At 41.4% G+C, this 25193-nt stretch overlaps 1 protein-coding gene across 5 annotated transcripts in view; it reads left to right on the top strand.

The window, feature by feature from the left end:
• The window catches only part of LRIG1 (leucine rich repeats and immunoglobulin like domains 1), a 103074-nt gene that overhangs the window by 14837 nt on the left and 63044 nt on the right, over positions 1 to 25193 (top strand). For 3 of the 5 annotated variants that reach the window (XM_028518860.2, XM_036030997.1, XM_028518859.2), the window contains exon 2: positions 23745 to 23816. The exons of the other annotated variants lie outside the window; for them this stretch is intronic. In XM_028518860.2, the coding sequence (XP_028374661.1) occupies positions 23745 to 23816 (72 nt within the window). The remainder of the gene's footprint in view (positions 1 to 23744; positions 23817 to 25193) is intronic. 5 annotated transcript variants of the gene reach the window in all.

Here is a 25193-nt window from a genome sequence, read left to right as displayed (position 1 = left end):
TTTAACTCCAGAACATATAAACAGTTTAGCCTGCTAATGGAGGTTATATGCTGCCAGAAATCCTTGACGTGCCTTGGGTTGTGTGGCTCTGTGAGATGTATGTGATCCTGGGAGACTGCTATGGCAGTGACCCACTGCCCCCGACATTTCATTTAAAAAAGGACCATAGCAGAGAGAGAGATGGAAGCACATTGGAATACATCAGTGATTTTGTATGATAAATTTTATGTTCCACTTTTCTTCTACGCTATGTCTGTGTGTTGTGCAGACTTTTGCAGGTGTGTTCAGCCTGGGGCCCATGGGCTGTATGCAGCCCAGGATGGCTGTAAATGCAGCCCAACATGAAGTCATAAATTCACTTAAAGCATTATGAGATTTTTTTTGTGATTACCTGTCTCAATGTATTTAATGTGTGGCCCAAGACAACTCTTCTTCTTCCAGTGTGGTCCAGAGATGCCAAAAGATTGGACACCCCTGCTTCAGGGAAATAGAGATCTTTTTACTCAAATCTGGTTTGTCCCCCCCCCTCTAAGCCACAGGGGTTTTTGCAGAATTGTAGGTTAGAACACACGACTCCCAATGGGTAAAGCTCTGGCTGTCCATCTACCTCTCCACCTTCATCATTCTTTCTTATGTGTCCTGCATTTCTTATGTGTCTTATGTGTCCTCCATGTGTCCTGGCAATCACGTGGAACTTTTTCTAAGCTCTTAATATTTTGTTCCCTCTGCCTGAAGAAATATTTTTCCTTCTTTGACTTGCAAGCTCCTACTCATCCCCCTTAAATGTCTCTTCCCCTGGAAACCACTGCTGACTTTCCTTCTGGGTTAGATTCCTGCTTGAGGACTCTGAAGTACTTTATACAGAAGTTTCATGTAATATTTGATTACTGTCTCTTGCCCCCATTAATCTGTGAACTTTTTGGAGGCAGGGACTGGCTTTGTTTCTGATCCACTGTTGTATTCTCAGAATTTAGCACAAAGCCTGGGACACGTTTGTTGCCAGTACAGATATTGAAGTAGATAAAGCTCTTGGTATTTATTCATTCTATGTGTTCCTACAAGTTCTAGAGAAATACCTCTCCCAGACACTCAGTATAACTCTGGCCTCCTAAGGGCTCATCTCTTTGTACATTTCCTAACTATGCCTCATCTAGTTGATAGTTGTCTCCACCTGCCACCAAATACTAATTGAGAAACTAGTTGAGAAACTAGAAGGTAAGGAAGAAGCCGCAAAGAGAACCGAAGTTGAAGGATGACAGGTAGGTAATTTACATGCCATATTAAAAATAGATGGTCTTTTTAGTCCTTCTGTTGTAGGAAGGTGGCTTTAAAATCCTGGATCTAAGTATTGTTACCGGAACTCCTTTTCAGTTAAAGCATGTGACCTGTATCCCATGTAGGGTCCCAGTATCGCTTTCCCTCTGGACCTCTGGTAGCTGTCCTTGGCAGGTGGGCTGGCGGGCAGCTCCTCTGTGTTGCGTTTGGCCAGGGAGCCCACAGTGCCTTTCCCAGTTGTGGCATGGCTCTCATCTCTTTGCTGGAGCTGATGTTTGGAGTCTGCTTTTTCAGAGTTGACCCTGCAGGGGAGAGTTGCTTCTTGCACAGACTGAGGCTGTCTAGACGCCCTTCCCTTGTGGTTATTCTGCTCAGTTTATGCTGAGCCCTGGCCAGGCAGCTGGTTTGGGTTGCTTGGCTCTTTGTTATTTTGCTAAGTCCTCTACTTTGACAAAAAAGGTGACCAGGCCAAGGTTGTTTTTCTCCCTCTTCCCTGGCAATGGGAAAGGCTTCTCTCCTTGACCAGAGCAAGCTATAAGAATATTAAGGTTAGAATACCATACCCTCACAGGTTCAATTCAAACTAGCAACTTAGATTTACAGAGGCTTCCAAGCAGGAGAGTTTGGGTGGATGGACCTCTAAATCTGGCCCCTTTTGGCATGCACCTCAGGTGTGGGCAGTCTTCCTGCAATGCTAATGAGAGGCAGTGGGAAAGCTGTGTTCTGCCCAGCAAGTTCTGCCTCATGTGTATTTTAATGGTATTGAGGTCTTGGGCTGTGATTCTGTGGGAAGGACCTTGTGTACCTAGTAAGCTGTGATGGTTGGGGAGGGTGACTTTATGTTAAAGGGATTTTGTGCTGTTGACCTGTTTGCCTAGTGACCATGCCTTTATTTTAATTACTTTAAATTTTCTGGTAGGTGTGTTTATTGAATAAAGAGGAAACTACAAAAGAAAAAAGAACAATTGATCTCATATTCAGTGATAAATATTACCACTTTGTTGTATACATTTCCAGCAATGTCTGTCATTGAATACCTGTTTTGAGTTAACATTTTAAAAACAAATTTAGGGTTGCTATTTATTTGTAATTCTGTTTTAAAATTTTTAATTGAGGCATGATTGATATATAACATTATATTAGTTTCAGTTGTACATCATGTCTGCTTTTTTTAAATAAAGACGTAATAGGATGAATATTTTCTTTGATTTAGGCATTTTCTAAAAACTACCGTGTAAGTTATAATTAAACTTGCCCTGACATTGGGCATTTAGGTTTTTTCCTAAACTGTGGTGAATATCCTTATACATACATGTTTATACATTTCTTATTTCCTTAGGATGAGTTACTGAATCCAAATCGCTTTGGATATTGCAAATTCTTAAGACTTGGCACCACTGCTCCTAAGAGGCTACCAATTTATGTTGAAATTGTGCCCATTTGCTCCACACCCTCACAAACATTACTTTTTTTCTGTAACCATACACCAGTTTAATACATGAAAATTGCATTGTTATTTTAATCTGCATTTCCTTAAAATAATTCTTTTTTTTAAAGATTTTATTTACTTTTAGAGAGGGAAGGGAGGGAGATAGAGAGAGAGAGAAACATCAATGTGTGGTTGCTGGGGGTCATGGCCTGCAACCCAGGTATGTGCCCTGACTGGGAATCAAACGTGCGATGCTTTGGTTTGCAGCCTGCACTCAATCCACTGAGCTACACCAGCCAGGGCACAAGAGATTATATGTTTTTGTGAGTAGGAAAAGCCTCTTTCCTCAGGTGTCACTGCATAACAAACTGTGTTCTGTATGGGCGTGTCACAGATTGTGACTATGAACTAGGAGGTGTTTTTGTTTTCTTCTTAAATGGAAGTTGATTGTGTGTCCTGGAGGGGAAGGTGGCAGTGGCTTTGCAGACCTCTAGATGCAGCCACTCCAGCCCTGCAAAGTCAGCCGAGTCAGCCAGCAGTTGCCCTAGCTGCCTGCTACTTACAGCTGGTAGGAATCAGAGCAGATTAGCATGGTGGAGAACCCTTCAGGAACAGTTTCCAGCAAATGGAAATTATTTTAAAACAAATTGATGTGGTTTTTCTGTCAAACCTACTTGGAGCATAAACAAGGTTGGCCTGTGAGCTGCTTCCCTCTACCAACCGGCCTGTTTGGAATGTGGCTTTCAACAATGTAAACATGGTCTTGAAAGTAAGTTGTCATTGTGTTTGTCTGATTTGAAAAGTAAGAGGAGCAAACTGTCCAGTGTTCTCTTAGAGTCTGATTGGCTCAAGATGTTCCTTCATTTGTCTTCCTGCTGCAAATGTCAGTACTTCTGTAAAGATTTTAAAGGTGAGAAGTAACTTGGGGTTGAAAGGGTTAAAAGGAAAAAGTGCCGGTCAATTTCTGTGGTAAGATAAACATTTTAATCTTAACCTCTTTGCCATGGAGGCATATAAAAAACATCTTGTGAAATACTTAACTCTGTGTGAGTATGGACATGAACATACCCTCTGATCTGTGTATCTTGGAATCCTCTGTCAGTTGCAAGGTGGGGTTCCCCCACCCTAGGGACAATGCTGGCTTTATTAAATTGGTCGCAGCCCCCCTGCCCAAGGCAAAACAATGCTATTAATGTTCTTATTGTGTATTAATGAACAACCAGGACAAGGGACACTTGCCAAGAAAGCTACAAAGTGAGAAAGCCACTAGTATCAGAGTGAACTTTGCACTCTGAAAGTGTGAATGATGCTGGGTGAAAGAAGTTTTTTTTGCATAAGGGGAGCACCTGGAATCCCTTTGATGTTTGTTAGCATCCTGCCCCCATTAGACTTTCAGACTTCCCAGTTAACTAAGTCTTTGCTGGTGAGGGCAGCATTTTGGTGTGGTACCTGAAGTCTGGGGGGACCTGCTCTGGTCCAGGAAGGACCAACATACCTGTGGGATTGGGGGTGGGGCATTGACCATTTATGTGTGTTTTCATTCCACTTCAACACACTTCATTGTAAAATGGAAACATATAGTCTCAGACCCCCACCTTCCCAGCCTTTCTGCTGGAGGGATTTTTTCCAGAATAGCTGGCTTTTATTCTAAAATTTGCCTGCCGCAACCACTGAAAGGGGTTATATCTTAATTAGTCAGACCTTAGTCTTAATCTAATTTATTTTTTCCCCATTGTGGTGACATTTCCTCCTGCCTTATGGCTTGCTCTTAATTTTTGAATGACTAGCCATTGGGAACCCTGCTTTTCAGAGCCTTATTAAATAATTAGTCAAAAGAAGAAAAAAAATGCTGTTTCAAAATGCCGAGAATTTTGTTTTCTGTGAGAGGATAGACTCCAACTGAGGTTTTTCACTGCTAACAGATTCATGGGCAGAGCTGTGGTATGCGTGCAGTACAGTTTAGGAAGCAGGAAGGTGCTGGCTGGGAGGGCAGCATTTTTGAAGGTTGTGTCATGGCTTTAGCATCCGAAGTGTGGATATTTTGCCTGCTCCCAACTTCATTTATCTACTAGCAGCTAGAAGATAAAGGTTATTTCTGCATTTTTATGATACAGAAATAGGTGGCATTTTTAATCTGGAATTTTAAAAGCCTGCTAAAACTTTATTGAAATGTAATTTAAATGCCATAAAAGTCATCCTTTTACACTATGTGATTCAGGATTTTTAGCATGTTCACAGAGTTATACAAGCATCACTACTAATTCTAGAACATTTTATCACCCATTCACAGTCCCTCCCCATTCTTCCTACCTCCCATTCGCTGGCAACCTGTCCTTGTTCTCTCTATAGATGTGCCTATTCTGGAGATTTTATGTAAGTGGAACCATACAGTATGGGACCTTTTGTATCTGGTTTCTTTCACTTAGCATAATGTTTTCAGGGTTCTTTCCTTTTATGACTAAATAGTATTCCACTGTAATGAATATATCAACTTTTGTTTATCTATTCATCAGTGGATGAACTTTTTAAGTTGTTTCCACTTTTTGGCATTATGAATAATGCTGTTACGAACATGGCATACAAACTTTTATACGAATGTATGTTTTTATTTCTCTTGGGTAGGTATCTAGGAGTAGAATTGCTGGATCATATTATAACTCTGTTTAACTTTTTGAGGAACAGCTAGACTATTTTCCTTACAGCCTGTGTTATACACTTTTGACTTCCATCAGCAGCTTATGAAGGTTCCTATTACTGCACAATCTCTCCAATGATTATTATTATTGTCTGTCTTTTTAATTTTATCCATCCGAGTGCATGTGAAGTGTATCTCATTGTGGTTTTTATTTGAATTTCGGTAATGACTTGTGATGCCGAGCACCTGTGATGACTTGTGGTTTTGTGTGCTTGCTGGTCATTTATGTGTCTTCAGAGAAATGCAATTCAGTTTCTTTGCTCATTTTTTAAGTTGGGTTATACAGTTTCATTGGTTTTGGTTATTGCCCAATACTTTTCTTTGTCTTACGTTCCTTAGATGAACAGAAGTTTATTTTTAAGGGTTTGAGGACTTTTAACATCTTTAGGTAGAAATATAATGGACAATACTTGCCTGGTTTATTTGGTTTTCTTGTCTCCTGTTTGTAACCCCAGGTGAAGGAGGGAATGTAGCAGAAAAGAACGATAGTTATTCTTGCAGTGAGTACAGATTTCAGACCCTTTGGGGCAGCTCATCACACAGTGTTCTTTGCTAGATTGGGATAATTTGCTCTCCTGTAATCAAAGGAAATTTACTGTGCATATGCATTTATAGCCAGGTCTGACCATTTTCTGTGTATTTCCTCTGCTCCAGGGCAAGCCTGTTTTGCCGAAGAGAACTGCAGCTATAAATTACAGAGAAATGCAGTACTGAGGCTGTCCAAACTCAGGAGGGGTAATTGCTTTGGACAGGTTTACAATAAGGAGGTGTGAAATGTTTGGTGGAGACCGGAAGCCGGGGGGGAGGGGGGCGCTTGGGAGGGAGGAAGACATATTGAACTTGGGCTGCTTCAGGGTGGTAGGCTGACACAGCTAATTGAAAAGTATGGCCCTTGTGGCTTTTAATGGGAAAGGAAGCCGAGGCCTTGCAGTGGTTTCCTTTACAGCAAGAAGCCAGAGGGAGAATGGCTCGCTATGCTCCTCAGGGGGTCTGTACAGAAACTGCCAGCATTTAGAACCTTGGGCCTGGGTGTAGAGGATCCGATCTTCTGTTTTCTTTGTTTGTTTTTAATTTGCTGCTCAGTCCCATTCTGGATGAACTGAGTGGATGAAGGCAGGGATTCCGGGTGGTGGTGGGGAGCTTGAGAGAACGCTTACAGGTACACTTTGAAAACACATTGACAGCCCACCTTGGTTGGTGATCCTTTTAGGTAGAGTGGGCAGTGGACAGATCTCTAAACAAATGAAATAGTAATTACATGGTGGCTTTCTATTAGTCCTTTAGGCAGTCAGTAGGCATTTTCAAATTCCTCCATAGACCTTGGAGTCTGAATTTGTGGTGCCAAGGCCTGGGAGTCTGCCTGTTCATCAGGCTCTTAGTGGGACACTGCTTTGGAGGTTTATATGTGAGACCCACTGCCCTAGATGGTGGGCTCCCTTAGGCTCAGCTACAAGTCCCTGTGGCTCCAAGTCCCTGTTCCCCTGCCTTCCACCACCCTCTGCAGTCGCCTGATACTGTGGCTTTCTGATTTTGGGTGATACAGGACTGAGTCTTCTTTGGTAGTGAAGCCTTTACCGCCCTCAATACCTTTGCCTGTGCTCTCGCCACTGTGCCCTTGCCACTGTGCCTCCTTCTGCATGACTTATCCTTCTGGTCTCAGGTTAAACATTTCCTCAGAGAGGTTTTCCCAGAGCACCAAGCCGGGGAGGGCCTCTACCTTCTTCCAGGAAAGCCTTAGGGGCATGGCTCTGATTCCTTGCTCAGCGTCTGTGTTTTTTCCTGATTGTAAATTCAGTAAGGATAGAGACTACATTACTGCAGTGTGGTCCTGGATGAAGTCCAGTGCCACTCCTGGCACATGGAAGGTGTTTAATAAGCATTTTGTGTTCATTAATTTCCCAACCACATGTGGGTGACCATTGGCTTTTCTGCTGTGTTGTATGGTCCCAGGCATTGTTTCCTGTGTCTGATACAGCCTACATACACCTGTAGAAGTAACCACAGATTGGCCATCCAAACCTCTGGTCTCCTGGGACTGCTTATTTTCTGCCCAGTGGGGGTTAGTTAGATGCCTTTTAAGGACCAGCTACATGCACTGAAATTAGTTTATTAAAAACAAAAACTAAAAAATGGACCCATCTGCATTTATTTCAAATGCCATGGTAGCAACTTCCAGGAAGCCCTTTCAAAGGCAGGGTATAGAAGGTGTAGAGATGGTGGAGGTGATAGGATCTACCTTGAGATGTGTAGTGGTTAATGTGTAACCTCTTTAATAAGGCTGCCTGTGGCATTGCAGCTATCACAGGCTCATAAACCCATGCTGTGGAGCATGGCTTTTCAGGTAACTCATACTCCAAGGTTTAATTTCCTTTGGTTGAAAACAAGCACCACCACCAACTGGTAATCCTCTCTTGCAGCCGGTTGGACACACCCAAATAATGGCTGGAGAAGACTTCTATAGGTCCCCTCTTCCTTAGCCCATTCTTAGCATGCATACAGTTTTAGAGAGAGTGAAGTTAAGTGAGATGAAGAAAGAGATGGAGAGTGGAAGGGTGGAGGGGAGAGGGAATTTAGGCCCTCTGTTTCTGGGGCGAGGGGTAACCAAGGTGGAGAGGCATGTCTTCCTCATGTGGGCAAGACAGGATGGTTTGAGATCCAGGCAGCTTGCTTCTTGGATGAGTGCTATTTCCATTGTATGTGTAGCTCTTTCATGCATTGGTGTCTTTGGGGATTGTCCATGTAGAGGGAACAGATTAGAAATGAGAGAGCATGTTTATAATAAAAATCTTACCAGCAAGTTAGAATAATTTTGCTATCTTAGAATTGCCTAACTGTTCCATATGAGAAAAAAAATGCTGGAATTTGGATAGCATAACATCCAGAGGCTAGGTGACTTGGGTAGTAGTAGTATATCTGGCTTAACAAATAACATTTTGAAGTGCTACCTTCCCCTAATGGCAACAGAAGCCATCAGTTAACTATACCAGCTGTTAAGTAAGAGCAAGAACAGAAGTGTTTGCACACACCACCTTTAAGTTTTCTGATCCTTGATGAATGTCAGTTGGTTTGTGAATTATTAACTTCAATGTGCATGAGGAAATATTGACTGCTTGAGTGTCATGTATATTTTTTTATGTAACAAAAAATAAAACTGACCACACCCTCAGCTGCTACCATTTGGGGCTCTGTACTTGCCTGTTTTCACTCAGCAGGTGTATTTAAAGCAGAGGTAGGAATGCTGGTCCCTCACAGACCACATGTGTACTATATATCATAGCTCAATCACCGTTGCATTCTGCTTAGGAAGGAAGCAGAGTGATTTGCAGCCTGTTGGCAGATACAAGTGTGATGATCCTTCCCAGGCTACATGGAGTATCCAGAATCCGAATGAGGAGTTTGGTAGGGATGCCTATCTAGTTGGGAAGAATTGTGAGTATGAGATCAGAAAAGTAGATTTAGTGAAGCATAGGAAGCTGGCTGCAGAGTTACTTCCCATCAACTTTGCCAAGAGGGCTTTAAAGTTCTTTCATTTGTTACTGGAGAGAGAGCCATCTTTCTTTATACCCTCAATTTCCTATGCATGAAAATCTGGCATTGGCCTCCTAAGCAGGCCACCACAGGCTATCCCCTTGAAAGAAGCCAACACAACCCACTGAGTGGGCTGCATTTCAGCACCCATGGCAAAAGGGACTGAGGACTTTGAGTGATGGCAAGAGACCTGGAGGAATCCGCTTATGCCCCTGGTTTCCTCTCACCTCTCTTCAGAGGCCCCAAGGGCCTCCTGAAGTTTATATTAATGGACTAGTTATCTATCATGACTTTTAACCTGGGGAGAGGAATTGCATAGTGCTCTTTATTTAGATGGAGGGAGAGACTGAGGGACGAAGACTACATAAAGGGTGAAGGAAGAGGGAGTTTGGGAGAATTGGAGCTGATAAAATGACTTGAATAGCTAGTCTCCGTCTGAGCCTCACATACCTTTGGGTATCGGTTGCTGGATTAACCCTGTCCTGTGAGCAAGTCACAGTTAGAAATGCCTGGGTGTGGTGCTAGGGGTTCAGTTACTTTACTGCAAGGTCTGAGCTTTGGTCATTTCCAGTGCAGACAACATGCATGCCATAGGAATGGAGAAAGCAGGAGCTTTATTCCCTTCCCCATCTTACTGTTATCATTGGGTGCAGGCCACTTGATATTGGTAGTTCTGTGTTATGTGGTCCACTTTATTCTCAAGCCACGAGGATTATTGCTGACATAGACTGTAGGCCCCACGGCCAGGCTCCTGTATGGAATGGAAGAAAAGAAATTCAATCTGTAAATGAATCTGTTTGGGGGCTTGGTAGTGGCAAATTATGTGTATGAGTGAATTGAAGAAGTGCCTTGTTAATACCATCATGAATATCTGGGCCTTAGGTAAATATTGACCCCAGCATTGTGACAGGCCTACCATTTGTCTCATGCCCCTAGGAATGAAAGAGTTTTTCTGAGTTGCTGGGACCTTATAAACCACCTTGACTAGTTTGTGCAGGTGCCTTCTGCAGTAGCTTTTTGCATTTGAGAGTGGGTGGTTTTCTCTTTGTGCTAGTGCAAGCTTAAACCTAATCAAATCCCAACCTGCTTTGGTTTATCAATCCCATTTGAGTTTGCTGCAAGTAAATGTGGTTGCCAGCACAGTTTTGCAGAGTCATGCTTGTGTGGTCATGTGGACCAGACCTGGGGTTGGAGCACCTTTGTTTGCTTTGATAGTATTTCAGAACTGAGTGTGGGAGGTTGGGGAGAAAGAAAAGCCAGCCTGGGGATTTTAGCTGGATGTCAGACCTGAATGCCATATCGAGCCAACTGTGTCCCATCCTGAACCATACTTTGTTTGATCCCCTGTATCTCTGGGCTTAGTATTCACCTGCCCTCTAATTGAGGAGGGCTTTATGATGCCAATTCTGTTAATGTGAAGTATGCAGGAACAAGTCAAACTTTCTTCTCTCCCCAAGGTGGTGTGCTTATTAGAAGGAAGTCCTGATGGACTTACTTGACTCAGGCAATCTGAACAGAAATTGTAACCAACTAGTTTCATCACAATACCTTCAACAAGGACTGATGGTGGAAGCTGGGAGCAGGGGTGGGTGGTGGGTTATCAGATAAAGTGCTAGGCAAAGAAGTGATTGCTCTTCATAGGAAAGCTGCCATGATGTAGCTGAGCTCATCTGATGTCTGGGTTTGGTGTGAACCATGGATGGGCCTTGATTTCCTGCTGAGGTGGGAAGTGGGTGGCTCTTGTCTCTCCTGGCACACAAAGAGGATATGGAGTACCTAGAAATCCACGTGGTGTTGTTGAGGTCTCTGCACCCTGTAACTGAGACTCCAAAAGGAGTCACTTATGATTGAGTTTTGTAGAGCTTTTAATTACTTTTTGCTGGTGTTTATTTTTTAAATATATTTTATTGATTATGCTATTACAGTTATCCCATTTTCCCACCTTCACTCCCCTCCACCCCGCATACCCCCTCCTACCCACATTCCCCCACTTTAGCTCATACATGTGTCATACATATAAGTTCTTTAGCTTCTACATTTCCCATACTATTCTTATATTCCTCCTATTTTCTACCTACCATCTATGCCACTTAATTCTCTGTACCTTTTCCCCCTCTCTCCTCTTCTCACTCCCCTGTTGATAACCCTCCATGCGATCTCCATTTCTGTGGTTCTGTTCCTATTCTAGTTGTTTGCTTAGTTTGTTTTTGTTTTTGTTTTAGGTGTGCTTATTAATAATTGTGAGTTTGCTTTTATCTTACTATACATATTTTTTATCTTTTTCTTAGATAAATACCTTTAACATTTTGTATAATAAGGACTTGGTGATGCTGAACTCCTTTAACTTGACCTTATCTGAGAAGCATTTTATCTGCCCTTCCATTCTAAATGAAAGCTTTGCTGGATAGAGCAATCTTGGGTGAAGGTTCTTGCCTTTCATAACTTGAAATACTTCTTTCCAGCCCCTTCTTCCTTTGGAGAAATCAGCTGACAGTCTTTGGAAACTCCTTCCTGGGTAACTGTCTCCTTTTCTCTTGCTGTTTCCAAGATTCTCTGCTTATTTTTAATCTTGGCTAATGTAATTATGATGTGCCTTGGTGTGTTCCTCCTTCTGTCCAACTTCCTTGGGACTCTCTGAGCTTCCTGGACTTCCTGGAAGTCTATTTCCTTTGCCAGATTGGGGAAGTTCTCCTTCATTATTTGTTCAAATAAGTTTTCAATTTGTTGCTCTTCCTCTTCTCCTTCTGGCACCCCTATAATTCGGATGTTGGAATGTTTAAAGATGTCCTGGAGGTTCCTTAGCCTCTCCTCATTTTTTGAATTCTTGTTTCTTCATTCTTTTCTGATTGAATGTTTCTTTCTTCCTTCTGGTCCACACCATTGATTTGAGTCCCAGTTTCCTTCCCATCACTATTGATTCCCTGTACATTTTCCTTTATTTCACTTAACATAGCCTTCATATTTTCATCTAATTTGCAACCACATTCAACCAATTCTGTGAGCATCCTGATTACCGAAGTTTTGAACTGTGCATCTGATAAGTTAGCTATATCTTCATTGCTTAGTTGTATTATTTCTGGAGCTTTGATCTGTTCTTTTGTTTTGGCCATTTTTTTTTTGTCTTTATGTGGCTGTTACATAGTGAGGGGCGGAGATTCGGGTGTTCACCAGGGCGGGTAACTCATGTCACTGGGTTGTGACACTGTATGTGGGGAAGGGGTCCTAGAGGGAACAGTGGTGCTTGCTCCACTCTCTGCCAGATTTCAGTCACTTCCCCCACTTCCCACAAGCAAATTGGGCCTTTCTGGTACTGATTCTCATGTGGGTGGGTTTGTGTATGTACTAGGACCCTGTGTGTCTCTCCAATGGATTCTCCTGTGAGGCTGGGAGTTCCCGCTGCCCCTTTGTTTCACCTGGTTTATCTGCGAGTGAATGTGGGAGTGCCTGCTCCACCAGCCACCACTTTGCTGCAAGCCCTCTCTGCCTGGTTGCCCAACTCTGCCCCTCCTACCAGTCTGGATGAATGTGTCTTCTTTAACTCCTTGGTTGTTGGATTCCCATACAGTTAGATTTTCCATCAGTTCTGGTTATTTTTTGTTTTTAAATTGTTGTTTTCCTTCGTTTGGTTCTGTGAGGAGGCACAGTGTGTCTGCCTATGTCTCCACCTTGTCCAGAAGTTGCTGGTGTTTACTTTAAAAACTGACTGACATGCTGTAGGTACCTGTATTTGGGTAAGGTATAGTTTAGCAAGTAGAATTTGCTGCTAGGATCCACCCTTTAAGATGCATCTTTGGAAGTAAATGACCCGGAACTGCAAACTCTCAAGAGTGGTGTGTGTGTGTGTGTGTGTGTGTGTGAGAGAGAGAGAGAGAGAGAGAGAGAGAGAGAGAAGAGAGAGAGAGAGAGAGAGAGAGAGAAGACATGAGCTCTTGGCTTTGGGCTGCCCTGGCCCTGGGTTAAGGTGGATGTGGAAAAGTTGAGGCATCATTTTGAAAGGACTTGGTAAATGATTTTTTTAAAGGAGAAAATGAACATACATTGTGGTTCAGTCATTTTCATGGCCAGTTTTCCATTTGAAATAGTAAAATTTTAATCTGTTCAAGGATGGAGGTCACATGCATCTTCTGATTCTTTGTGCTTATAATTTCAATGAGAAGGAGCTTCCATGTTGTAATAGCAGAAAGCAGTCTATGAAATAATGCATGCTAAATACTCTGTGGTTGTTGCACCTTGACTTAGTGTCACTTCAGCCATTTAAATAACCAGAGCCAGAGAAGCGGCCATGGCCCTGAGAAAACGGTGGAGACAAACTTTTATTTTAAGTTACAGTGTTTCATGATGCCTCATATCATAGGAAGAAAAATGTTGCCTTTTGGGTTTAGCTAAGTATTTGATGACACGCATAAACTTAAAAAACCCAATGGAAAAGTTGATAGAACGTAATCATGTGTCAGTAAGCTAGTGAATAAAGTCAGGGCCTTAACTGTTAGTCAGAAGGCTAACCTTTTTAAAACTGCACATTTTGTTTAAAAAAATAGCTAGAGACACTTGTGTACCTTCCTATAACAGACCAAATGTATTCTTGAAAAATTGTGGGTAAAATTCAGTTTTGGAATTGAATTTTCATAGCAGGGACCTGTTCTGTATATTTGAGTGATCTTCATGTTTGAGGGTTGAGGTAGCTGGGAAAGGAAGGTAAGATAAACCTAGGAGGTAATATTTAGTGTTTGAAACCTAGAAGATGACATTGAAAACCTAGAAGAGAAGGTAGTATTGAGAACACATGGTAATATTTGAAAGAATGTTGCACTTAATATATTAAAATACAGAGTATTTTTGTGTCAGCTTCCTAGATTTCAGATGCTTGGGCTTCATCTAGGCACAAAGATGTTAAAGAGCAGTGAGTAGTGGATGTGATTTCAGTTGGAAAAATGAAAGGTGCATATACGTCCCCTGGAAGCTGACAAGGAGACACCAGCACACACCTCCAGGAACCCCAGGCTTCCCAGGACAGATTTTGCTTATGAGCAGATCTAGCCTGGGAAGGTAGTTACACCCACTTGTGTCATTTGTCCCTTAAAATTTTTTGTGTGGGGGGAAGGGAGGAAAGAGATGCCGATAACAGTGAAGTTAGCTTTTGTTTGTACAGATGTATTTGCTTAAAAAAAGCACTTTCATTTCCTTCTTCCTCCCCTATAAAGGACAACTAGGCAACTTACTATATATTGCTCTTTTGTAACCCAAAAGTGTATTTGCCTAAAATTGTCCTTCTAAACACTTTCTTTAACAATGACAAGCCCCGATCATTACACATCCAGAACTGAGTTAACACAGTTTTTTAATCCTTTTGCATACATTTCTGTAACATGAGATTTGCATACTATTATTTTCATTGATTGGATTATGTTAGAGAGGGAGTTGTTGAAAATGAGGGGTAAAAAAGCCTCAAAATGGCTTGATCCTTTCCTGGTTCTAGTAAACATCTAGATGAGAGTGTTAGAATGGTGTATAAGGAGTCAGATAGAGGTGGGGGGTGGGGGTTGTTATTTGTTTTTAATACTTTAATGTGTGTCTGTACTTAAAGGAAGTGATACACTATTGGAGGGTTCATTTCTGAAAATCCAGCATCGCTGGTGTAGTTTCCTTACACCTTTAATCAGTGAAATCCTTGGTTGTTCCTTGTGCTAAAAAAGACAGGCTTGGGATTTGGCCACCCCGTTCTTGTGACCAGGAGTACTTTTTATGGGGTTGTGTTAAAATAGTTATTTTCCCCTCCCATAGTGATGTTCCTCTCAGGGCTTTTAATTGTGGGTGCAAAGTGTGTGAAATCACAGTGTGAAATGGAGAATCATTTCAGTGTGTTGGAACAGGAAATTGATCACAGTATGACTGATGGTTGTCAACTGTGTCATCTTCTACACAAATTCTGTTGGGTGACACATGCAGCCAAAGACATGTTCATAAGGTATTGTTAGTTAGCAGCTTTCATATATAAATCCGGAGTTAATGAATTTTAAAGCTGCATCATGCTTTTAATAGACACCTTTTATTTTACAGTGGTGGTTTTACAGGAGGCTGATCTCCACATGGACATTTATAGGGGCAGAGGGGTATGGATGGAGGTGTTGAGAAAGGAAAACATTTTTCTGTGAGCAGGAGGGCACTGATGGACTTTACAAAGCACTTGGTGCACTGAGGATTCCAAATTTATCCCTCATTTCCTGTCCTGTTTGCCTGACTTGTTTTAACTGCTACAGAAGCAAGAGTCACTGTTTCCTACTTTAATAGAGCAAGGTTTTCAGTTAGGGGAATCCTTCTTCACTCTTTCACTGAAGAAACTCCAGCCTCTCAGTGTGTCCCTAGAGGTGAGCACTGGTTCTTGCTGCACTTTCCATCCCCTCCAGGTCATGAGTGTTAAACTCTCTGCTCTCACTGAAGCACCTTGCTTCTTGGGATGGGACATGGGGGCCTTTTGGGGAAGAGACTGTTCCCAGGAACCACATCCCCTCAGTTCTGCATAATGGCCAGGCCTTCAGGTCAAGATGAGCTATGTGCTAGATGGTGTCTGGCAAGGGTGAAAGGGTTCTGTTGTGGAGGTGATGAGTCTGGAAAGTCCTGGGGTGTCCAACCTGCAGCTGGCAGCTCGCATGCAGCCCAGAATGGCTGTGAATGTGGTCTAACATAAAATCATAAATTTACTTAAAACTTTACGAGATGTTTTTGTGATTATGTGTTGCAGTATGTTTAATATGTGGCCCAAAACAACTTTTGTTCTTCCAGTGTGGCCCAGAGACTCCAAAAGGTTGGACACCTCTGTGAGCTTGAGGACTTTGAAATGGCAGATTTGTGATCCCTTTTTAGAGGTGATAAAGTACAGAATAGGGACCAGACCACTGACCCCCTCCTCTCCCTGCTCATTCCGAAGTCTCCCACAAAGCCACTTCTCTAACAGTCATACCAGTTGGTGCCTGTAGGTATCTCTTCCCTGCTGAGGTGGTCATGGTGGTGTTCCCTTTGTGGCAGGCCTGTGGGAAGGTTAACCTGTGTCAGGGTTAGCGTGTGGCCAGCAACTATTACCTGTGCAGACTCCCTACCAACTGCAGAGCTGCTATGGCTCCATTGCCTCCTCCTAATTAAATTAATTCATCTTTATGGGTTAATGATGCATGTACCATATTTAACGAGAGACTGTTACAGGAAATTTGTGGACTCCCCCTGGACCACCCCACAACTAAGTATGAGAGTGCTTAAATAACAAGATTACATCACACCCAATTGCTCTGTCTTTCTTGGGTCAAAATTTTAGTTTGTTAGGAAAAATAAATCCTAGAATATCTTATTTTAAGGGATGTTATAGAAAGCAAATGCTGATTGCCTTCAGTGGTGGACCTCTGGACTGTTATAGTCAAAGTTTTAAGTAGTTGAACAAAGAGATATTCTGTTTCTGTGGAAATCAACTTTAATGGCTCAGAAGATTAACATTTACGAGGGGCCTGGCACTGAGACTTAACTTACTGGTAAGCTGTGGATCTGACAACACACGTCTCGGGCTACTCTTCTTGACTTAGCCCTAAAACTGCTCTTGTCTCTCTCCTTTCTAGGAGGACCTAACTTCTTGGGGTTTTGTTTTTGTTTTTGTTTTTGTTTGTTTTGTTTAAAAACCTCTACACCCTATTTAACATTTCTAGCCTTATTTCCTGGTACTCTTCCTGAAAAACCATGTTCTTTTCCTAGTCTTCTTCCATTTTTAGCTAAGGTTTTGTGTTTTTCTGATACATCTTTCTTGTCACAACTGATCTTACCTGCTCTGAACACCATCTGGACTCAGTGGTATCCATTACCAGGAATGACAAACTCAGAAGTTTCCAGAGACCACACAGATGCTGCAACTGACTGAAGAGGGCCTGGTGGGCCAGTATGTGGAGAGGTCTGTGCCCCTGTGGAGTGCTTGCAAAATGGTTGCTGCTATCAGGAATGCTGACCCGGTGATTACTTGCAAGAGAAACTGAAACTTTTATTATTATTATTTTTGTGTGAAAATCTTATGTTTCTCCAGACACTGTTCAGTCCCAAAACAAACAAATTTCCCTAAAGCCCAGCTTTGGCCGAAGAGCCACCAATTTGCAACTGCTGGCCTTCCATTCACAGATGCTTGCCATATTAGACCCTTTGGCTATCATGATTTGGTCCAGAGGCTTATCTGAACATAGGTGGTAAACTTAAGGTCACAGACTAGATCTTATCCTGATTTTTGTCAGAACTTAGTACAGTATACTTTGTAGAAAAGCCCTCAACTACTGCTTGTTGAATTTGATAGCTGTTGGGTGCTAAAGGACAAAACTTAGACCTGTATTCAAATTAACCATGGGCTGGGGCAAGGTGTGTGATGAACTATTAAGGTAGAGGCGCACATTTGAGACCCATGGGATTATGGAAGCAGGCATGGTGACTGCTCTTAGATAACGTGTTAAGCGTCAGAATTTAGAGGCCCACACTGATTTCTGTAGGTGATTTTAAGGAGTAAAAGTAGGCAGTGACTCTGGAGTCCTTATGTGGCTGGTATGTACGATCTCTTCTCTTGAGTTGTTTGTATACCTCATTTGCATAGAGAATTAGGTATGAAACATTTTCAAAAATTGAAGTAACTATGATTCATTACTGACTTCTTAAATGTAACTGACCAAAAGCTTACAAAATGAGCTGTGTGTATCTAGTTAATATCTGGGTGATTTTTGCCTTTTATTATTTGCAGCAAGTGTTTCTTTTTCCAAGCCTCAGTTTAGGGAGTATGTTGCTTGCCTAGCTTACTGAAGAGAGATGGCAGCATACTCAGAACCTTCTCCTGAGTGAGAATCTGGGCTGAGGAGGCCAGAGGGATGATTCCAGTTTAAGGTACAATTATATTCTTAATATAAGCATTTTATGTGCATTATTAGGCTGTTGTGGCACTTGTTAATGAGGGGAAACATTGCAGTAGAAAACAAAAAGGCCATCTGATATTCTAGGTGTTAAAAGAAATCTCTTATTCTCATAAAGCCTTATAATGTGTGTCTGTGGAACATAATGTGATGATTTTATTAGAACTTGATATGTGTTGCACATAATTCCTCAGAAGGCAAAAGTCAGCAGAAAGAACCTTCAAAGCGTAAGGGATTAAATAACTTTTACAGAATTATATGTTCTTCCTCATTCACACCCCTTGAAATTTGAAAGAACTGCTCAGTTGGTCCTAAGCAGGTGACTCCTTTTTAAAATGGGTGGCAAACAATGCAGTTTCTGAGGTTCAGAAGAGATGTCCATCATCAGAGAAACAAGAAGTTCCTGGGGTAGTCCTGGGCCACCTCAGTAGTTAGTGCTCAATAGTTGGGTCATTGGATTGTTTCACACTTTTCTTTCCAGCTGTATTACTCAGTTTAGCAGGCATCTGAAAGCTTAAAAATATGTAAAGTGTGGTGACGTTTAGGAGTCCGGACAAGGCTGAGTAATGGGAAATAGCCTGGCCTGGAAACTCAAATGCATATGGAAACCTCCTTCCCTAGGGAATGCTTGTCGTAGATTTAGGGCCAGTTCTTTCCACTCTGAAGAATGATTCCTGTTAATGTTGAAGATATAACCATGTGCTGTGCCACCCTTCTCAGCTAGAGGTTTTGTCAGTGACCCTGATTTTGAGGATGAGTGCTAATTATGTTGTCCAAGGACACTGGGGTTATTTTCTCACTACAACTTAGTCGAAGGCAAATGGAACTTTTTACCCCTCAGCTTCCAAAGAGTCAATGAATTATTGTTTGCCAGCCTTGAGTAGGCTTTGCCAAGTTTATAATATGTGGTTCTGATTGTAATCCAGGAAGATACTGGTCAGATTATGTAACTACTGATTAAGCCTATAAAGTTACACTCAGAGGGCACTTTTTTTTTTTTTAATTAAGAGTGTCTTCCTAGTGAATTGAGTTTTCCAAGGCCCTTTCCACTGTTGGGATGGTTAAGAACTTTGATGCTCCTGAAAGATGTGGGTTAATATCCATGTTCATCCCCTACCACACTTTTTAACAAAGCTCTGGAATTCTTCAGAAATTCACATGTATTGTTAAAATCCAAGGTTTTCATATAGGTGCCATTTCACTTTAACTACAGGGTCTGGCGGAAGTAAGGCCTGCTTGAGTGTGGTTGGTAGGGTAATAATATGGGTGTAATAGTTTATAGCGTTAATTTCAGCATTTCACCTAAAATGTCATATGCTGTGCTTAAGTGTGATATTGGGATGTTACAGAATCACATGCTTATAATTATGTAATAAAAGATTTTGTAATAAAAAAGGGGTGTTACTTGTGCTGGACCCTGTATTTGTTAATGATTTCATGATTTAGAAATATTTGTTGATTACCCCATGACTTAGATACAGCACAGTTTACTAGACATTTCAGTGATGACAGAGGTGCTCTTTGCATTGTGCACTGGGCTAGTCCCTCTCACATATGCCTGTTGAACACTTTTGAATCCTTAATTTTGTGTAATTTTAATTAGTTTAAATACAGATGTGGGTAGCTGTGGCTAGTAACTACTGACTTGGACACCACAGGTTTACTTAATGGTGGGGATTTCTCAGCGATTTAAAGCTTTAGCTCTTCTAGTTCTGTGGGTTTGGGGTAGGGGCCTTGTTAGGAAAAATGATCAGCAGGCAGATTGTGTTGTGCACTGTTAAACAGTTTGCTTTTCAGACACAGATAAAACCTGGATAAAACTTGAGCTGTTCTCAGCAGAGGTGCCTCTTGTATGTGCTGCAAAGGGTGGGCCGATGGTCATCTTTCAGCAGATTAGCTGAAAGAATATCTGTGTTTGGGCTCAATTGTTCAAAGATTTGTGCACCCTTTGTACAAGAACAGGGAAAATTTGTGTTATGACAATGGCTGACAAAATGTTTAATGAAAGCTGCAATTGGCAGTAACTAAATTCCCTGAGGTTTCTTTTCACTCCTCTTTGCTACTGAAAGGTGCAGAAATACTTTTGACAGCATCTGTCCTGCTGACAGATGAATTGTTTTGACAGGAGAATCTGAAACCTTCAACTTAAGACACATTCAGATGTCCAGCTGGGTAAAGGGTGATCATGTTTGTAGAAATAAGTAAGATGCTTTAGATTTGTGTGCATGTCAGCTGCCACCTGAAAGAAAGTCCTCATTAAAGGTTTTTCACTGATTAACCATTTAATTTTCATTGAGCACAAAGATGAGAATTCATATCCCTCCGTATACAGTACTTGGGCTGAGTAAATGTAGTTCCTTAATCATTGAAAACTGAATATCAGTAGGTATAGCAGTCAAAGGGTTAAAAAAACTTTATTTAGCATTCTGCTGGAAAAATTAAACCAATGTTAATAGCAGCATGATTCACAATACCAAAAAGATGGGAAAATCCAAATGCCCATCAACTATTGAATGGATACACACAATCTGTGTGCACATGTACACACATGTTCACACACAGAGGAATGTTATTCAGCCCTGAAAAGGAAGGAATTCTCACATGTGCTACAACATGGATGAACCTTGAGGGCATTATGTGAAAGAAGCCAGACCCTAAAGGACAAATACTGTATGCTTTCACTTATAGAAAATATCTAGAGTTGTCACATTTTATAAAGACAGAAAAGTAGAGTTGGTGGTTGCCAGGCCTGTGGGGTGGGTGATAGGGGAAGACGGGAAGTTAGTGTTTACAGGTACTGAATTTCAGGGAGAAGGTGAAAAAGATCTAGTGATAGGTGATGGTGATGGTTGCATAACAGTGTGAATGTGTATTGAATTGTACACTTAAAAATGATAAAGATGGTAAATTTTATGTTATCTATATTTTACCACAAAAAAAAGTTATGCTTGGCAGTGTGTCTCCCTGAAATGAGCAAATAAGAAAATATCTCTAAGGATTTTACTTCAGAATATATTCATGTGGGAGAATACAGTAAATATTTTCCCCATTTCCTGGTAAAGCAGTTGATGATCAACAGCTTGTCTCAGGTTGCAGGACTAGTCACTTCTTAGACTTAAAAGCTCTGGCTAAGAAGTAGAAGCTGTTGCAGGGGACCCAAGCTTCAGCCTCTGTCTTTTCTATGTAATTGCTGTAGATGCTCCCAGGGGAGAATTAACCCTTGAGAGCCAGTCTGCTTGGCCCTCATTTGTTGGTATGTGGCTGTTCACTGAATGTTGAAACATTACCACATCCAGGCTGACCCAGTGAGAGCTTTCAATTTCCACTTACAAATATTGGGTTAGCCAAAAAGTTTGTTTGCTTTTTTTCATAAGATGGCTATAGTAGTACTTAGTTGTCTTTACTTCATGTGAAACAATTTTGTTAGGTTGTATTCTGGTAGCTGTCATATCAACATGCATAAAAAAAAGTTGGTAAATTATGTGTAGTCATTTTAATATTGAAGATGTAATAAAATAAGCAACATTTTTGGCATATTATGTTTTATTATTTTAAGAAAGGTAAAAACTCAACTGAAATGCAAAAAAAAAGATTTGTGCAGTGTATGCAGATGGTGCTATGACTGATCAATTGAGTCAAAAGTGGTTTGTGAAGTTTTATGCTGGAGATTTCTCACTGGATGATACTCCATGGTCAGATAGACCAGTTGAAGTTGATAGCAATCAAATTGAGACATTAATTGAGAACGGTCAATGTTGTACCATGCGGGAGATAGCCAACATATTCAAAATATCCAAATCAATAAAGTTATTGGTGAAAATGAAAAATTTTTATTTTACAGGAAAAATCATACAGACTTTTTCGCCAACCCAATATATACAACTTCATTTCTACTTACTGGGATCTCAATGTTAGGTCCTGATATTGTTTGGCTTCTTGTTAAGACCAGTTTATGGAAGACCCTTTTTAAAGTAGCCTTAAGTAGTTTCATTCCAGATAGTTTAAAATGTGGCTGCCAGTTAATTGCCTAAGACCCAGATCCCATGACCCCAGCTCCACCCCTGGCTACATATTTAAGCCTGAAACAAGTCATTCATTTTGTACCTGTAGCCACAAGAGTCAGTGGTCTAGATGAGAGATTGAAAGCTGGTGGTTCTCAAGCCAGATGCAGTCTGCAGATACATATTGTTTGGCCCATCTAGGGTTACTTTTTTTTTTTAAAGAATTGGAAAGATTTCATGTAAGAATTCAGAGTTTGAGCTTCCTTGACAGTGAAGAAGACTGGTCTGCACTGGCCTTGTTTCTGGAGACGCAGGAGCAGATGCCCATTAGATGGGCAGGCGGGCACTCCTGTGTTGGCCCCATCCCACACCTGCAGGGTGACCATCCACATTCCTTGCCTGCCTTCCAGGCTCTTGTCTGTGTGGTGTCTAAGTCTTTCTCTGATGTCTCCTCCAGCTCAACACCTTCCATTACCTCTGATGATATAAATGTATAGTCAGTGTAAACTCACAGTATCTCTAGACCCAGAAACGATATTTCAGTTCTCCCTTTTAAGAAACTGTGCTCAAACTAGACAATTTCAGTCTGCCTGGTCCTTTTTCTGATGTGGGTAAATTCTCTCCATTTGTGAATTTCTTTTCTGAGTCTAACCTGTTGATTTCTGTGTAGCCCTAAGTGCAGACAGGCTCACATTTGGCTTCAGTAATGTGGTTTTAAAAATTACCATCCTCAATTTTTTGTAGTAACATAATTTCTGGACAAATTGCTTTTTATTTAGGCTATGCCCTGAATACAGATATATTGTTAAGTGCAAGTGTAGTTTGACTTTTATTTAGATGAATGTCTTGAGTTGACAGTGAAATGACTGTCAGCTGTAGGTTAGGATTGACTGGAATATCTCTGGAGTAAGTTTAAAAGGTAGCTGCCACTTATGTGACATTGTGCCCTTAAGAACTAGACTTTAAACTCATGATTAGTAGCACTGTTAATTGGCAGTAATGTCAGTGAAATTAATAGCTAAAGTGAAAATTGTTGACCTTTTCAGCTTCCTTAGGGCTGGGATATATTTCGGTGGCATGGATCAGCCAGTGTGCAAGAAGTTAAGGTCCAGTGGACCACATCTGTGTGTATTCTGTTCCTGTGAATTAATTAAGCTAATGTAACATAACCTAACTGGATGTAATTTCACCTCCTTTACAGTTAAGGAGTAGTAACATTTGTACAGTCCTAAAATTATTTCGGCCTTTTGAAGGCAACCGCAAGCCTGATATGGCCCCCAGTGAAAATGAGTTTGACACCCCTGCATTATAGGATGTTAGCAGTGTCCTGGTCTCTACTCACCAGATGCCAGTAGCCACTCACCCCCTTCCCTACAGCTGTGACAACTAAAAATGTCTCCAGACATTGCCAAATGTCATCACTGATTGAGAACCACTGATATTTTTTAGACAATGAAGGGTTAGTCCCCTACCCTGCTCTTTTTCTGTATTCCTGCTTGATGTTGTTTGATGTTTTAGTAAGACATTATTAAAAAGTGTCTTTTAGAATGGACTTGGACTTGATATGGTGCAAAACCTTTAGAATAGGACACTCTAATGTAAGTAGAGGACTGACGTACCTTAGAATTTCTTTCAAGTTGCTAAGTGCTGAAATGGTATGGAGTAAAATTCATTTGAGTTCAGCAATCCTCAGGTGATTTGAGATTTTCACAGTGACTTGTTGATGGATGCAAAAGCCAGGATGTATGTCTGTAAATCTCAATGTCAGTAAGGTTACTTAAAATAATGCATGGATTAGGGCAGTCATTATTTTTGTTTGGGGCAGGGAATAGAAATTTCCAGAATGTTGGGTGTTTTGAAATGTTGATTCAACTTTTTCCCCCCTCTTCCTTTACCAGAAACCTGAGTTACAACAGACTTTCTGAGATTGACCCTTCGGGTTTTGAGGACTTGCCGAATCTACAAGAAGTGTGAGTGCTTTTCCCCAAGCCCCTGGGGGATTGGAGGGATGGGGAGCTCCTGGGGAAAACCCTCTCCTAGTGCAGGAGTATCACCCCTGGATCACCAGTCTAAGCTTGTTAGAAGGAACATTTGTGTTCATATTGTTGGTGACAAATGTACTGCTCACTCAGCTCTCCCTCGTTGCAGCCCATCTCTTCTTCCTAGGCCTCAGTGATGGGTGTGTTATAGTCAGGTAGGTATGGACTTACTGGAAATTCCAGGAACATGGTAGGTATAACAGAATCCCCTCCTTTGTGGGAAGTCCTGTGGACCAGCTAGGTTAACACACTTGGCTGGTACTTCCCACAATTCCCAGAGAACCAGCCCCACCCAACTATTTCCCAGGAAACAAAGATACGGAAAAGTGGACAGTAAAGGTTTATGTTTCCTATCCCATCTCCAAACAGAGCTAGGCATTGCTTCCTTTGGAACCCAAGTTGGCTTCCTTTGCAGTGTCCTTTAAGTCAGGCCTCAACCTTTCCTCCTTTTCCATGTAAAGAATTCTGCTTTTAAAATGGATGTTAGTATTATCAGGAATATTAGTTCCACAGAGACTTTAGGACACTTTACTGTAATCAGGGGTGTCAAAGTCATTTTCACCAGGGGCCACATCAGCCTTGTGTTTGCCTCCAAAGGGCTGAATGTAATTTTAGGACTGTATAAATATAACTACTCCTTAACAGTTAAGCGAGAGCTTGGCACTGCTGCCAGGTAGAAACAAGGTGCTGGGCCAGATAAAACAAGGTGGAGGGCCGAATTTGGCCTGTGGGCCTTGTGTTTGCTGCCATAGATGATGTAGGCCCACCGCAGAAAATTTGAAAACTATAGAAATATGTAAAGACAAATTAACTAAAATCAACACTCTTATCACCCAGACAAAACCATTGTGAACACTTAGTGAAAAACATGTATCTCTACACATGTAACTTTGGGATCAGACTGTAGATAATAGCAATTATAGTATCACCCTGCTAAGCTGTTGGTGAATACTACCTCGTTCGATCCTCACATTGACACTATGATTCATATAAATTATTTTCATTACAATAATTTTCCCCACTGGACAGAAAAGGAAACGGAAGCTAGGAGAAGTTAGGTACACTTATGCAGTGTTACACAGTTGGTAGACCTGAGAGTTGAACTAAATCTATTTAATTCCAAGTCTTAAGCATTTAACCCTGAAGCTGCACTGCCCTAGGTTCCTACATCCCTCATCTTAACATACAACATTCAACTGAAGAGTTTTTAAACACAGAAAATCCAGTGTTTATCAACTTGTATCACTGTTTCTACACCAGTCTGCTCTTTCTAGGTGCAGAGTATTTCCTCTTACTCCTTTAGACCTC

The sequence above is a fragment of the Phyllostomus discolor genome, chromosome 7, assembly GCF_004126475.2.
Source record: "Phyllostomus discolor isolate MPI-MPIP mPhyDis1 chromosome 7, mPhyDis1.pri.v3, whole genome shotgun sequence".
Taxonomy (NCBI): Eukaryota; Metazoa; Chordata; class Mammalia; order Chiroptera; family Phyllostomidae; genus Phyllostomus; species Phyllostomus discolor.
Note: the sequence above shows the minus strand (reverse complement) of the source record. Positions and strands in the feature narration are given on the sequence as shown.